The sequence below is a fragment of the Myxine glutinosa genome, chromosome 1 (genome assembly GCF_964187855.1).
Source record: "Myxine glutinosa chromosome 1, kmMyxGlut1.1, whole genome shotgun sequence".
NCBI classification, from domain to species: domain Eukaryota; kingdom Metazoa; phylum Chordata; class Myxini; order Myxiniformes; family Myxinidae; genus Myxine; species Myxine glutinosa.
This window is the reverse complement of record NC_136261.1, coordinates 152468276-152483524: the sequence shown is the minus strand read 5'-3', so window position 1 is coordinate 152483524 and position 15249 is coordinate 152468276. Positions and strand designations below refer to the sequence as shown.

At 40.5% G+C, this 15249-nt stretch overlaps 1 protein-coding gene across 1 annotated transcript in view; it reads right to left on the bottom strand.

Annotated features, from left to right (window-relative positions):
- Nucleotides 1–15249, bottom strand: part of NALCN (sodium leak channel, non-selective) — a 259747-nt gene that overhangs the window by 223208 nt on the left and 21290 nt on the right. Inside the window, exons 7-8 of the mRNA XM_078778655.1 lie at nucleotides 11706–11848; nucleotides 1577–1681 (exon numbers count right to left, since the gene is read on the bottom strand). Of these exons, the coding sequence (XP_078634781.1) occupies nucleotides 1577–1681; nucleotides 11706–11848 (248 nt within the window). The remainder of the gene's footprint in view (nucleotides 1–1576; nucleotides 1682–11705; nucleotides 11849–15249) is intronic.

Sequence of the window (15249 nt, the reverse complement as noted above, 5' to 3'; positions counted from 1 at the left end):
TTTGGTCCTGGATCGACCCTGCCTCACTCTCCTCTACCGGAACCCAGCCGTCTTGGTCTGCCATAGCGCGACTTTCAAAATTCGGGTTTTTCTTTTTTTTTGTAAAACAAACAATCAAATTTCGCTGTTATAATTTCGAGCGCGTGAAACGCGCTCCGGGACCGATCCCACTTCCCGACACCAATTGTTACTCTAATAGTACAATTGGTGTTCCAAAATTTGGGCTAAATGAATTTAGTCCCAGGTCCGAATCCCACTCCTGACACCAATTGTTACGGACACGACTTATTAAGATGTTATGCTGGGCCGAGCGGAATGGCCGCCGTGTTCGCACAAGTTACCCGATTATACTCGAACGTTGGCCGAATCGCGCTACGCTAGATCAATGAAGGAAAGGACACAACGGCTGGGTTAAATGACACGACACCAGGGGAACAGTTCTCAAGACCTCCGGAGGAGGTTATAATATGGGTTTGCAGAATGTTTAGACTACACGGCACAAGAGATACAGCACAGAAAGGTGGGCACTTATACACGGTCTTATCTTATTCCCGACAGACCACAGACAAACGGGACAAGACTGACTCACACAGGGATTGATGGCAAGGTAGGGCAGGTAGTCGATGGCTCAAGGTGCACCTTGGCTCAGGGGCAGAATCAACGCGGTCCGGTCCAGAGATGCGGGGAGGTATTCAGCGCTCGGAGGTGGCGACTTCTCTCTCCAAGCTGGGGGCGCATCTGACGTCACCTCCGGTAAGTGGCTGCGTATATCCAGCGGGGAGTGACACGCCCTCGCTCGTTAGCTCCGCCCCAGATGGAATCGGCCCGCCGCTTCTTATTGGGTGCGGGGGGGTTACCGGGCTCCGCCCTTGACGAGGAGCTGACAGTCAGCCCCTGTGTGGTAACCCCGTCGGAGCACATGGGCAATGGCGGCTAACCAAGCCGGAGTGAGGACGCACACTCCCCGCGCCGCCGCCGCGCCGCCCCCCGCTGTTGTTGTAGTTGTTGTTGTTGTTGTAGTTCCATGAGGAAGAGATGCGGGGAGGTATTGGGAGGTCCTAAACTCACTACTGGTGCCATACAATCACATTCTGGTGCAACGAAGAGTCAGAATTAATGGAAACGAGTCCTTAACTGACATAGACTAAGAATAACTAGCAAGATGTCCTATAGTTGTCTACGTGAGATGCGGTGAACCTGGGCACGACATTTAATGGGGGAAAAAGGGGAAGGTCGGGGCTACAGAGTGTTGTTTACAGGCAATGGGACTAGGGAATGGGGGATTGGGGATAGTTGGGGAGTATTGGGGAAATAGGGGAATATTTACAAGCGGATATGGATGGAGGCCAAATCCCATATCCGCAACAATATATATATATATATATATATACAGTATATATATATATATAATTATATATATATATACATATATATATATATATAGGGTTAGGTCACAAGGTTAGTCGAATGATTGAAATATGAACTTTAAATTATATTAAAGTTTAACGTTCACTTGAGTGTGTCATGACATCACGTGGTCATCGGTTTACATACACACAACTTTATATATACTTGCCTGTGTAGTTGCCGTTGAAGTTGTACTTCCACGAGAGCCCCACATCTGCTGGAATTGGACTCGTATCTCAGCAAAAGTTTCAATAATCACAGCAATGAAAACATTCTGCAAAATAATAGTAATAAATAAAACTTCACATAATTACACCCAACATCACGGGATTTTGGAGTTGTTAATTTTTAAGCGGTAAAGCCGCTTCAATATTTGGCTGTGTCCTTCCTTCTATCCGTCCATTAAAAATGAAAAAGAACCTTTCTAACCCACTGTGTTTAATTATAAAGGGTTCAAAGGGTAATTCTAAAGTGTAATTATAAAGGGTAATTCTGAAGGGTAATTCTAAAGGGTAATTCGAAAGGGTAATTCTAAAGGGTAATTCCAAAGGATAATTCCAAAGGGTAATTCTAAACAGTAATTCTAAACGGTAATTCCAAAGGCTAATTTTAAAGGATAATTCTAAAGAGTAATTCTGAAGGATAATTCTGAAGGATAATTCCAAAGGATAATTCTGAAGGGTAATTCTGAAGGGTAATTCTGAAGGGTAATTCTGAAGGGTAATTCTGAAGGGTAATTCTGAAGGGTAATTCTGAAGGGTAATTCTGAAGGGTAATGCAAAACGGTAATTCTAAATGGTAATTCTAAAGGATAATTCTAAAGAATAATTCTAAAGGATAATTCTAAAGGATAATTCTGAAGGATAATTCCAAAGGATAATTCTGAAGGGTAATTCTGAAGGGTAATTCTAAACGGTAATTCTAAAGGATAATTCCAAAGGCTAATTCTAAAGGGTAATTCTGAAGGGTAATTCTAAAGGGTAATTCCAAAGGATAATTCTAAAGGATAATTCCGAAGGGTAATTCTAAAGGATAATTCCAAAGGATAATTCTAAAGGGTAATTCTAAAGGGTAATTTTAAAGGATAATTCCAAAGCGTAATTCGAAAGGATAATTCGAAAGGATAATTCGAAAGGATAATTCTAAAGGGTAATTCCAAACGGTAATTCTCAAGGATAATTCCAAAGGATAATTCTAAAGGGTAATTCCAAACGGTAATTCTAAAGGATGATTCCAAAGGATAATTCTAAAGGGTAATTCCAAAGGATAATTCCGAAGGGTAATTCTAAAGGATAATTCCAAAGGATAATTCCAAAGGATAATTCCAAAGCGTAATTCAAAACGGTAATTCGAAAGGATAATTCGAAAGGATAATTCTAAAGGGTAATTCCAAACGGTAATTCTCAAGGATAATTCCAAAGGATAATTCTAAAGGGTAATTCCAAACGGTAATTCTAAAGGATGATTCCAAAGGATAATTCTAAAGGGTAATTCCAAAGGATAATTCCAAAGGATAATTCTAAAGGGTAATTCCAAAGGATAATTCCAAAGGATAATTCCGAAGGGTAATTCTAAAGGGTAATTCCAAAGGATAATTCCAAAGGATAATTCTAAAGGGTAATTCTAAAGGATAATTCCAAAGGATAATTCTAAAGGATAATTCTAAAGGATAATTCTCAAGGATAATTTCAAAGGGTAATTCTAAACGGTAATTCCAAAGGATAATTCTGAAGGGTAATTCTAAAGGGTAATTCTAAAGGGTAATTCTAAAGGATAATTCAAAAGGCTAATTCAAAATGTGACAAATGTCTCAAAAAGTTGTGGACAGATTCGGACGAAATTTGGCAGAGATGTAGCATATGTAACAACGACGAAATGATTAGATTTTGGTGAAGATCCGGATTCGGATCCAGCTACTAGAATTTTAAAGTGATTATTCACCATTGGGAGATAGGGACAAAAACGATACATAGCAAGATATCTCAAAAAGTTGTGGACGGATTTGGACGGAACTTGGTGGACCGGGTGGGTGTCTGAGAAGGACCATTCTATTCGATTTTGGTGAAGATCTGAATATGGATTTGGATATGAGAATTATTTAATTTCTTTAGTGATTCTTCACCAATGGGAGATAGGACCAAAAACGATACGTAACAGGATATCTCAAAAAGTTGTGGACGGATTTGGACGAAACTTGTTGGACAGGTTGTGTGTGTGACAAGGAAGAATCGATTCAATTCTAGTGGAGATCTGTATCCGGATCCAGGTATAACTTTAAAAGTTATTCTTCACCATTGAATGGCCAACCAGGCGGAGGTATGCTCTCTACTGAGTGCCGTTCTAGTTCCCTTTAAAATTCGTTTTCTCTTCAACCATTGGTCCGATTGACACGAAATTTTCACCATTGGAGCGCCTCTTCCTGTAGAATTGTTTAATGACAATTACAGCATCATAGGTCACGTGGTACAGACGCCATCTTGGAAAAAACGTTGCACCTCTACATCTCTGAAACCGCTCCATAGGAAAAAATTGAAAGGTGGCTCATTGTAAAGTACTCCCCATGGGGAATAACATATGTTAATGATGATGTCATAGCAGTCTTCATTATGATGTCATAAATCGACACGTAGAACGCTTGATCCGATGAGTATGAAATTACTTGAGTGTGATCTAGGGATAAATTGGTCGACAAAAAAATATATTTGATGATGTCATTCGTCACGTGGTTCGGCAGCCACATTTTTACGGCTTAGCCCGTAGGGCAATGCCGTCTGGAACAGCATTTGGCTGTTCGTCTGGTGTATGTATGTATGTATGTATGGTGGATATGGAAGGGAGTGAGGGGAGAGGTGTATGGAAGGGAGTGAGGGGAGAGGAGTAAAGCAAAGAGAGGAGTGAGGGGAGAGGAGTGAAGCGAAGAGAGGAGTGAGGGGAGAGGAGTAAAGCGAAGAGAGGAGTAAGGGGAGAGGAGTAAAGCGAAGAAAGGAGTGAGGGGAGAGGAGTAAAGCGAAGAGAGGAGTGGGGAGGAGTTGGAAAGGAGTGAGGGGAGAGGAATAAAGGGAAGAGGAGTGAGGAGGAGTTGGAGAGGATTGAGGGGGAGAGGGCAGTGCAGTGATGGGGGAGAAGGGGGGGGGGGTGGGGAGAGGAGATGAGTGAGGGATAACATATTGTGTAAAGTAAACACATTGTGTAGATTACATCATTTGTGGATCTGATAAATTGCCAATAACCATTTTGCAAAACTGAATGTGCAGCATCAAACTCGAGATGTCCAAATGTTACACACGTCCATGCCTGTGGGATTCCCACGGGTGACCCCACCAGTCTATATAATATTCTCCATAGGTGATTCTGTGATTCTGTCTGTGAGTCTGTCCGGGGGAGTGGCTACACCCGGTCTGGGAGGGGCTTCAAAAACAAATATCCACCATTTTGTTTACTCGCATAGCTTTGAGGCCTCTTTTGATAGGCCCGCGGTGTCTTACTCTCTCTCACAGTTTTATTTCAACTCTAATTCGATATCTCGTTTAATTTTTCACAGTTGCTAACATGGTTTTAGACTCGGTTGAAAAAAAACGGAAATTAAATTCGATGAAAGTTACCGTTTATAGAACAAAATGCATTTTCAACCGCCTGTAACATAAAGACAATTGAGACTCTCTCACGGCTTTATGTCGACTCTAATTCACCATCTGATTTCATTTTTATCGATGGTTTTAGACTCGGTTTCAACAATAATTGAGAAAATTCATGCAAACATGGGAAATTGCTGAGACATTTTAGAAATTCGCGGCATGGTATATCACACACCGCCTAAAATAACAGACAGGAAAATGCCGAGATATATTAAAAATTCATGGCGGACTTTTCCATTTGATGGCAGTCGTCACAATGAAATATTTAATTTAGACGTAGTCACAATAAAAAGTCAACAATGTGGGGAGAGGAGCAGAGCTTCGTTCACGTATCACCACAGATGGGAAATTGCCGACAGATATTTCTTCGTTCATGTTTCATTCATCATTATTGTATGGAAGTAAAGGTAATCCTGTTTAAACTTTCATTCATTCCATCGATGTTTTTTTTCTTTTTTTCCACGAGTTTTCAAGGCTGAATTGTGTTCACATCCAGGATTAACAAACAAACTCCATTTCATGTGTGCATGGACATGTAATTCACATATGTAAAATAAATAAATAAACACATGGGAAATTGCTGAGAGATATTTTTTCGTTCTTATTTTATAAGCTATGTGCACGTACACTTTAAAGAAGTTTATTTGAAATCTTTAATTTAAAAAATGTCATTTTGTATGCTGTAACGAAAAGAGTAACTTTGTTTTTCACGAGACAGAAAGGTGTAATGTTATGTTCTTATACACCGCCAAAAGACTTTTTTCCCAGGGACTTTTCCATTTGAGCTGTATTCTTTATTAGTAAGGGAAACATATGAAAATCTGTTAACTAAATTGTTACCAAAAAATTTCTTCACCAATATGTTTGTAAAGGTGTGTAATAACATGTGTTAAAATGTTGAAGGTCAACTCCCGTGGGAAACCCAGAAAAAAAGCTGTTGAATTCGGGTACCGAAAAATTATTTTCGAGAATTTTTATTTTTTTTAATCGGCCCTTAAGTAACTTATGAGGGGTCAAATAAGGGTTTTTCATGATTCTGAGTTGATTGTTAACATTTATATTTCACCACAGACACTCCTTTGTGGAAAAATAATTTCTAAATATATCTCATTTTCTACTTTGCAGGACATGGAGTCTAGCAATATGGATGAAGACGTTACTCCACCTGTGCTCAATTGCTTCATCTGTGCACGCTCGGATACACCAGCTGAAAGGCTCATACAGGCAACTCCAAAGGGATACTCAACTTTATTGAAACAAGCAGAAACTGTCGAAAATGTTACTGTTGTGGAACGTATGAAGGAGGCTCAAAAGGACGGAAAACTGAGGTACCACCAGAAGTGTAAAAATGATCTGTACAACAACTTTGTTGCAACCACCAAGAAGTCAGCTCAAGCATCAAAGGCAGAGAAAGAGTCATCAAAGTTGAAGAGAAGACGCACTACTTGTGAGTTCAGTTCATCAACTGGCTGCAGTTCTAGAAGATCACAGTCAGTTGACCTCCTGTATAAGGATGTATGCATTCTTTGCAACCAACCAGCCCAGCTCTACAAAAATAATCCAGCACAAGCCAGAAAGAAATACAGAGTGCCAGATAATTTGACTGCAGATACACTGAAGGCAAGCTTGCTGAAGACAGCACGGAGTCGCGGGGATGACTGGGGCACTGAAGTCACTGGACGCCTGGAAGGGATCAACGACTTGGTAGCAGAAGAAACACTGTACCATTTGCGATGCAAACTTATGTTTGCGAGAGGTGACAGTTTGTCCAAGACTGATGAGGAAGGAAAAAGGAAGAGAGGACAGAGGAGTATTGATGAGGAGCGAGAGGCAGTTTTTATTGAATTCTGCGAATGGTTAGACTCAGAATTAGAGCATGGGGTAATGAACATGGACCAAGTCCATGAAAAGCTGCAGGAGTTTGATCAGTCACCAGAGAAGAGCCTTTCTTATTCAAAGCATTGGCTAAAGATAAAACTTCTAGAGAAATACGAAGACACCTTGTATTTCACAACACAGGAAAGAAGGGCAGATGTACTCTGTCTCAAAGATGGCACCGACAATATTCTGCGAGAGCATCATGCTAACCTTGACCATGGAGATGAGAAGACTCAGATCATAAAGACGGCACTCAAGTTCATATCCAATGATATTGCCTTGATTGATTTAGGTCCAAAGTCATACCCCACCACACACAGTATGACTGACATCGATAGTCAGCTGACACTTGTTCCTGCAAGCCTTCAGATGTTCTTGAGACCGATTGTCAAGACAGACGAAAGAGTTGCCGTTTGGGGGCAGAATTTTATTAAGGCCTGTCGACCTCGGTCTGGAGTATTGCCACACCAAATGGGGCTTGCCATACAACTTGATCATAGATTTGGGTCAAAATGGATGCTCAACAAGTTCCACCGGCTGGGATACACTGAGTCTTACACGGAGACACAAAACTACAAATACTGCTTCCTTAATAGTAGGAGTGGAGATGATGTTCCAGATACTTCTGGCACTCTTGACACCATTGTGGAGGAAACCGATGAACAGATCAATGATGAGGTTGCGGTTGATGCTGCGCTTGAGGATCAATCAGTGATGACAGCCAAAGTGCCAGCCAGTGAAAGTGAATTGTCAAGTAATGATCAGGTGGTCTTTATGGAGGTTGGGGCAACAAACAATGCAGTCACTCAGTTTGTTGGAGACAATATAGATTTAAACATTGTCTCCATTCACGGAAACACTCCCTTTCACTCAATGGGTTGGATCGAAGTCACCTCTCCGGCACCACCTTTGCCAGATCCACAGACAACAGCAGCTTTCCCCCAGGTGAAGTTGAAGGCACTCGACAAAGCTAAGATCCTGAGAGGAACTGAAGTAAAGATTATTCCATTTACGAACAGGAAACAGATAGGAACGAACGCGATCATGTTTCTCCCCCTCGCTGAGCTTTCCTCCTCCCTGGCTCATGATCAGCCACTCCTCACTCCAGGTGACACACTCTGGGCAGCGGGGTGGGTGATCAAAGCCAACGATCCTGAGTTCCCACACTCCAACTGGAATGGCTGGATGAAGAGAATCCATGCTAATGATGCAAAGCAGAGCACACAGATCGACCCCAGTGACTATGGATGGACAATAGGTGTGCATGGGTATGAGCCAGTTCCAACACTGGACCCCACGGCTCCTGAGGAGCTATTGCAGTTCACGAGCTGTAATTGTCATGGAGATTGCAGCAACCGGCGATGCAGCTGCAAGAAGAATGGGGTCACGTGCATCTCGGCCTGTGGAGTCTGTAATGGCATTACATGCAGAAACTGCAGTCATGATGTTGTTGAGTCTGAAGAAGACATAGACAATGACTGTTGAAACTTCTGACATTGTGAATGAGAAATAACTCTTGAGTATTATATATGTATGTGAAATAAAAGCTACTTTGTGTGTAAATGTAAAAGTGAAAATATAAATGTTAACAATCAACTCAGAATCATGAAAAACCCTTATTTGACCCCTCATAAGTTACTTAAGGGCCGATTAAAAAAAATAAAAATTCTCGAAAATAATTTTTCGGTACCCGAATTCAACAGCTTTTTTTCTGGGTTTCCCACGGGAGTTGACCTTCAACATTTTAACACATGTTATTACACACCTTTACAAACATATTGGTGAAGAAATTTTTTGGTAACAATTTAGTTAACAGATTTGTGAAATATCTCATAAAATGCCCTTACTATATATAGTCGGAATGTTTCATTCTTTAGACGTAGTCACAATAAAAAGTTACAATTAGGTACTCTGCACGTGGGGAGAAGGGCGGAGCATCGTTTACGTGTCGCCACTCGCGTTTGTAAATGCTATCTCCAAAATGAATAAAATAATGAAGGAACAGAACGAGACCGCCAATGAACATTAACACAGACTTGCACGGGATGCTGAGCAACAAAGACATTGGAAGATAATGTGTGTTCAGCAAACATATACAAGAGCAGCTGTAATGAATCCGGATGAAGTATTGGATAATATTGTTGAAGATCATCATTGCGGTGCAAGTCCGATGACGTCACCATGTGTGTGTGTGTACTGTTCTGCGAAACATTTCACTAATGAATGAACAGGACAAGGGGGTGGATTTACTCTGTGTTGCTCCAAGAGAGAAGTTCAATTACCTCTAATATTTTCCATACTTGCTCGATTGGAACAACTGCCGGGGTGGGGCGGGGGTGCGGGGGGGGGGGGGGGAGAGGAGACTGAGGGAGGGGAGAGGAGACTGAGGGAGGGCGAGAGGAGACTGCGGGAGGAGGAGAGGAGACTGGGGGAGGGGGAGAGAAGACTGGGGGAGGGGGAGAGGAGACTGGGGGAGGGGGAGAGGAGACTGGGGGAGGAGGAGAGGAGACTGGGGGAGGGGGAGAGGAGACTGGGGGAGGGGGAGAGGAGACTGGGGGAGGGGAAGAGGAGACTGGGGGAGGGGGAGAGGAGTGAGGAGGAGTTTGAAAGGAATAAGGGGAGAGGAGTAAAGCGACCCCCACTCTCCCCCGTGTGTGTGACCGACTCTCCCCCATGTGTGTGACCCACTCCCCGGTGCAGTGTGCGTGATGTGGAAGGGATGGCGGCAGGGAGGGAGAGGATTTGAGCACTTGAAGTCACATTTTATATGAGATGTAATTACACATTTCAAACTGTATTTCCCATGTGCACGCACATGCATTCACATGTTATCATAAGTAGATACATTGTGTAGATTACATCATTTGTGGATCTGATAAATTGCCAGTAACCATTTTGAAAACTGAATGTGCAGCATCCAACTCAATATGTCCAAATGTCACACACGTCCATGCCCGTGGGATTCCCACGGGTGACCCCACTAGTATTCAAAGGTTACACAAGGAAGAGATGAAAAATTAAGACTTACTTGATCTGATTAAGGTTTCACTTCACTTTCTAGAAAAGTCAAATCATTTTTTACATGTGCAGAGGGTGGAGGTGGGGGAGGAATTGGGAGGTTCAGACTAATGTATACATGGTGCATACAAGGGGTCAGGGTTCTCAAATGGTTGTGGTTGTGCTTATGAATGTCAACTGGTATACAACATTAATATATTATTTTCTCTAATGTTTTAATCACCATCAGTTATTGCCAGTTTGGAAGTCCTGTGCAGTTGTTCAATAGGCAATTTGATTTGAACAAAAGTTATTTGAAGCAGGTGGTCCATTAGAGTTTGAGTGCAATTTTAAAAACCAAACACTTATGTCGTTGAGAACGAGTGTGCATTTGATGTTTTTGATGTATTTGATGTATTTGATGATGTTTCTTTGTTGTTTTGATGTTGGTTTATATTGTTTTGTAAACTTTTTCCATCACTTGAATTTGAAATCTCTCCCCGTTTGTTAATTTACTTGAAAGTAACATTACCAGTGATATCCAGGCAACTGAAAGTAACCGAGTATATTAGATTCGACACAAGCAAAAATATACACCTTTCTTGGATTTTGCTAAATCACGATTAAAACAAGAAAGAGCAATCAGAGATTGCAAACCCTCGCCAGGATGTATTTTCAGTGGTTTTTAAGGTTTTTGTGTTAAAACAAATATGGCGGCCGAACCACATGACCGATGACGTCATCATTATTTTAAAAAATAATCCTACTTTTGTTCAATAGAAAAGATTAAAATGCATTTTGACAGAGCATGTAATTGATGAAGTTTTCAGTTGTTTAATGCTAATTTTAAGCTGTTTAGAGCAAAGAGAAATCCTGATGGTGTTAATGACATTGCACGTTCCATGCAGGGATAGAGTGGTAGGGTAGGGTTCGGACGAGTGCATGTACCTTAACAACATACGAGATGTGGTGTCGAGGTCAAAAATGATGCAATGTTTGGTAATAAACAGATGGTCTTTCCTTTTGTAAACAGAGTCAAAACTCGTGGAGGAGCTAAAACACAGAACGGATCAGGATGTAAGAGAATGAAAAGAATAGTATAAAGAAAGGGGGACGCATACCAACAGCAGGGTTAAAGGACAACATCGAGGGAAGCTCGGAGGGATAAGGGACTAGAAGAATGAGGGCTAGGGGAGGACACCCGGGGAGGACAATATGGATACAGCTGCAAACTCTTAATCACGGAAGTAGAAGGACAAACTGGAAACTGGGAAAGAAGTAGGTTTGGGGAGGGTTATGGGGGAAGAAAAGATCGTGGTTGTGCATATAAAGCAGCAACGGTAACAATGTTTTATCTCTGAAGGGATGAAACATGTGTGAAATGGACTTTCAGAACCAAATACAAGTAAATGACAAGATTTTGGAGTGACATGCTTCATTGGTTTAGGCTACAATACAAACAAACATTTGCTCTAAAAATGTAGAGTAGCTGAAATCAGGTCGGAAACTCAGAAAATCAGATCAGATCAGATCAGAATCAGATCGGAAAATCAGAGGGTCGGAAAAGTGGGAGAAAAAGAGCTAGACAAATGATGGCAAAATATATACCAGAAAAGCACCGACACATACTGTATGAGAGTGCCAGGAACAAGGGAATTGTACTTCGTGTCCCTGTAGGTGGAAAATGATGTTCCGACACGAGTGCTTGTGAAACTATAAAGTTACAGCAATTTATATATTTTTTATCAAGGACAGCCTGTATTTGTGGAAAGGTGATCGTGTTGTAACCTTGACGAGCCAGGCAAGAAAGAATATGAGAGTGATGAAGTAGAAATAAGCCCTCCAACCAGGGAAACTGTCTACGGCTCGGTACATGAGGAACACCCAGCCTTCTTGGGATGCCGCCTCGTACACTGTGAAGATGCTTGTAACTATAAAACACACACACACACACACACACACACACACCAAAATACAATATTGCATTGGCAACTATCAAACTTCTACAAAAACAAAATTAAACGATATATATCGCATTTGTATTCCAATTCCATAAAGGTACTTTTCTCCTCTAATGCAAGGTCAAAATAGGCCTACATCACACAAATATACAAATTTTTTTTTTTTTACATAATCTGGTGTGAAAGAATACAAATACATTTTGCTTATGATCCCGTCATGCCTGAGCATGTGGAACCTCTCGAGCAACTCACGCCACTATCATCTGTTTATCTCTTCTCTTACCCCCCAACAAATAATATATTTATTACAAATTAAAAAGAAAACATTTTTCATATTAAAATGCCTGTCTTCCCTTGCTATCTTCTTGTCTCCCCTCAAATATCCCCCATGTCCCCAACCCTTATGAATATCTCTGCACCAGTATCCCTATTCATAACAATGTCTTGTTTATGCGAATGGTCTACTACCTCGCCCCCCCCCCCCCCGCCCCACTCCCAACTTTGACTTGTTGTATGAGGCTCTCTCGGCCCACTTTGACTCCCTCCTACCCACCCACGCAAAGTCTCTCTTCCTCATCTGCAGTTACTGCAGCTGTCACCATGCCAGCTGGCTTGATGTCGTCCTCACACCACTGTTCATGGTCTTCCAGCCAAGGCCATGGGGGATACGGGGGGCACTTTTGGCCTCAAGCAAGCTATTGGAATGCCAAGCCATATTACTGGTACTGGCTTTCATTCTCTATATAATTTGATCATTTGAAACCTTCCCTCAACCTTTCCTGTTCTTCCTCAGCTCCCCTTTACTAGTGCCACACTGCTAATTTCCCTTTGCCCCTTACCGTCTGTTAATCCATTGCTTCCTCTTGTTTTGCTATATTCCATGACCCTCAATACCTGTATAAAAAGCAAGATGAACCCTTGTACAAGCCAATCTACTCCAATGGGATCTCTACAGGTCTTTAAATTTACCTTGAAACCATCACATTAATGACCCTCCCCCTTCAATCCGTACTTGGCATATACACAACCTGTCCACGAAGTTTCGTCCAAATCTGTCCATAACTTTTTGAGATATCTTGCAAATAAACAAACAAACAACTAGAACGGCACTCGATAGAGCGCATACCTCCGCCAGGCTGAGCAGGTTACGTTTTGTATCCCACTGATAGGCCCGATCTGGATCCGAATCTGAACCAAAATCGAATCAGCGTGTTCTTGTCACCTAATAAAAACTTGTCCACCAAGTTTAGTCATAACTCGTCCATAACTTTTTAAAATATCATGTTATATATCGCTTTTCACCCAATCTCTCAATGGTGAAGAATCACTTAAAGATTACATAATTCTCTTATCCAAATCCATATTCAGATCTTCACCAAAATCGAATCGATTTGTCCTCATCACACATAACCTCCACATAACAAGGGTGAAAACATAACCTCCATCCATCTTCGGTGGCAGAGGTCAACATGCACACAAACAAACAGACAAACATACATACAAACAAACAAACAAATACAAACAAACATACATACAAACAAACCAAACAAACAAACATACATACAAAAATAAAAACAAAAATAAAAACATACATACATACATACAAACAAACAAACATACATACAAACAAACATACATACAAAAAAAAACAAAAATAAAAACATACATACATACATACAAACAAACAAACATACATACAAACAAACATACATACAAAAAAAAACCAACAAACATACATACAAACAAACATACATACAAACAAACCAAACAAACAAACATACATACAAAAAACAAACATACAAAAAACATACATACATACATACAAACAAACATACATACAAAAAACAAACATACAAAAAACATACATACATACATACAAACAAACAAACATACATACAAACATACATACATACAAAAAAAAACAAAAAAAAAACACATACATACATACATACATACAAACAAACAAACATATACAAACAAACATACATACAAAAAAAACCCAACAAACATACATACAAACAAACAAATATACATACATACAAACAAACAAACAAACATACAAACAAACAAACAAGAAGATGTCATGCAGAGCACGACACTTGCAAAATCTGCTCCCACCCCCAAGAAAAAAAATTCCATTGATTAGATACAGCAAATTGTCCATTTCATCAAGATTAAAATTGACAATCTTGATCAAAGCTCGGGTCAACAGGAAGAAAAGCGACGATTTTTCAGATGAAAAATGATGATTTTGCAAGGTTGACCTTGAGTTGACCTTTGACCTTTTGACCTCAAAAATAGTTCGTTTCCCTATTTAGTGACTCAATGTGCAAATGCTGTTCAATTTTCAAGTCAATCAGATGAAAATTGAGGATTTAAAAAACTTGGCCTATGTTGACCTCAAAAATAGTTGGTGGTTGAATTCAGTGACCATAAATGTAAATCCTCTTAGAATTTCAAGTCAATCAAATGAAAATTGGTGATTTTAGAAATTCAGCATATGTTCACCACAATTATACTTGGTGGTTGAATTTAGTGACCAGATTTGCAAGTCCTCTTCAAATTTCAAGTCAATCGGATGAAAATTGAGGGTTTTAGAAATTTGGCAAAGTTGGTGACCTTTGGCCTATGTTGACTTTTTGACCCCAAAAACAATCGGCTTCTCAATTGGGACGACCGATACAACTTGGTGAAGTTTCGTGACGATCGGTTTCGAATTGTGACCTGTAGGCCGGTAACAAACAGACAAACAGACAGACAGAACCACAAACGCAACCGACCAATATACTTGAAAAATCTTCGATTTTGCAAGTAACAAACAAACAAACAGACAGCCTGGGGTGAAAACACAACTTCTATACATCACAGATTTTAGAGGTAACCATTTAATGTTGAACTATTTGAAAACACAAACACAAAAAATGTACAGTCTATAGTACACTAGTACAGTCAACATCTAAAGTCACCAAGTCAACAGCATCAGTACATTTCTTGTGAACTTGTGAACAATTGCCAAACTGTTAAAATTACACTGATTAATTGACGATCAAAGCCAGGTTTTGTCGGACAGGATCTATCCCCAACAGTGTTGGTTACTGGATTGACAAGAATGAGCTTTCGGGGGATGAGGACCTCCGATAGAAGGCATTTTTACTTGAAGGTTTCAATTTTTGGAAATTGGACTACACATCAATGATGTAGGTGTACATTTGACGGGGCATCATTGATCTGTATATAACAAGATGTGCTTAAAGGCGAGGGATGTCAATATATAATCTGAATATATTTTCTGGGTAAATTTTTATCAACATCAGCTTTTTCTTTCCTGGGGAAATTCAAGATAAAACATTTCATACCGGCATATGCCTTGA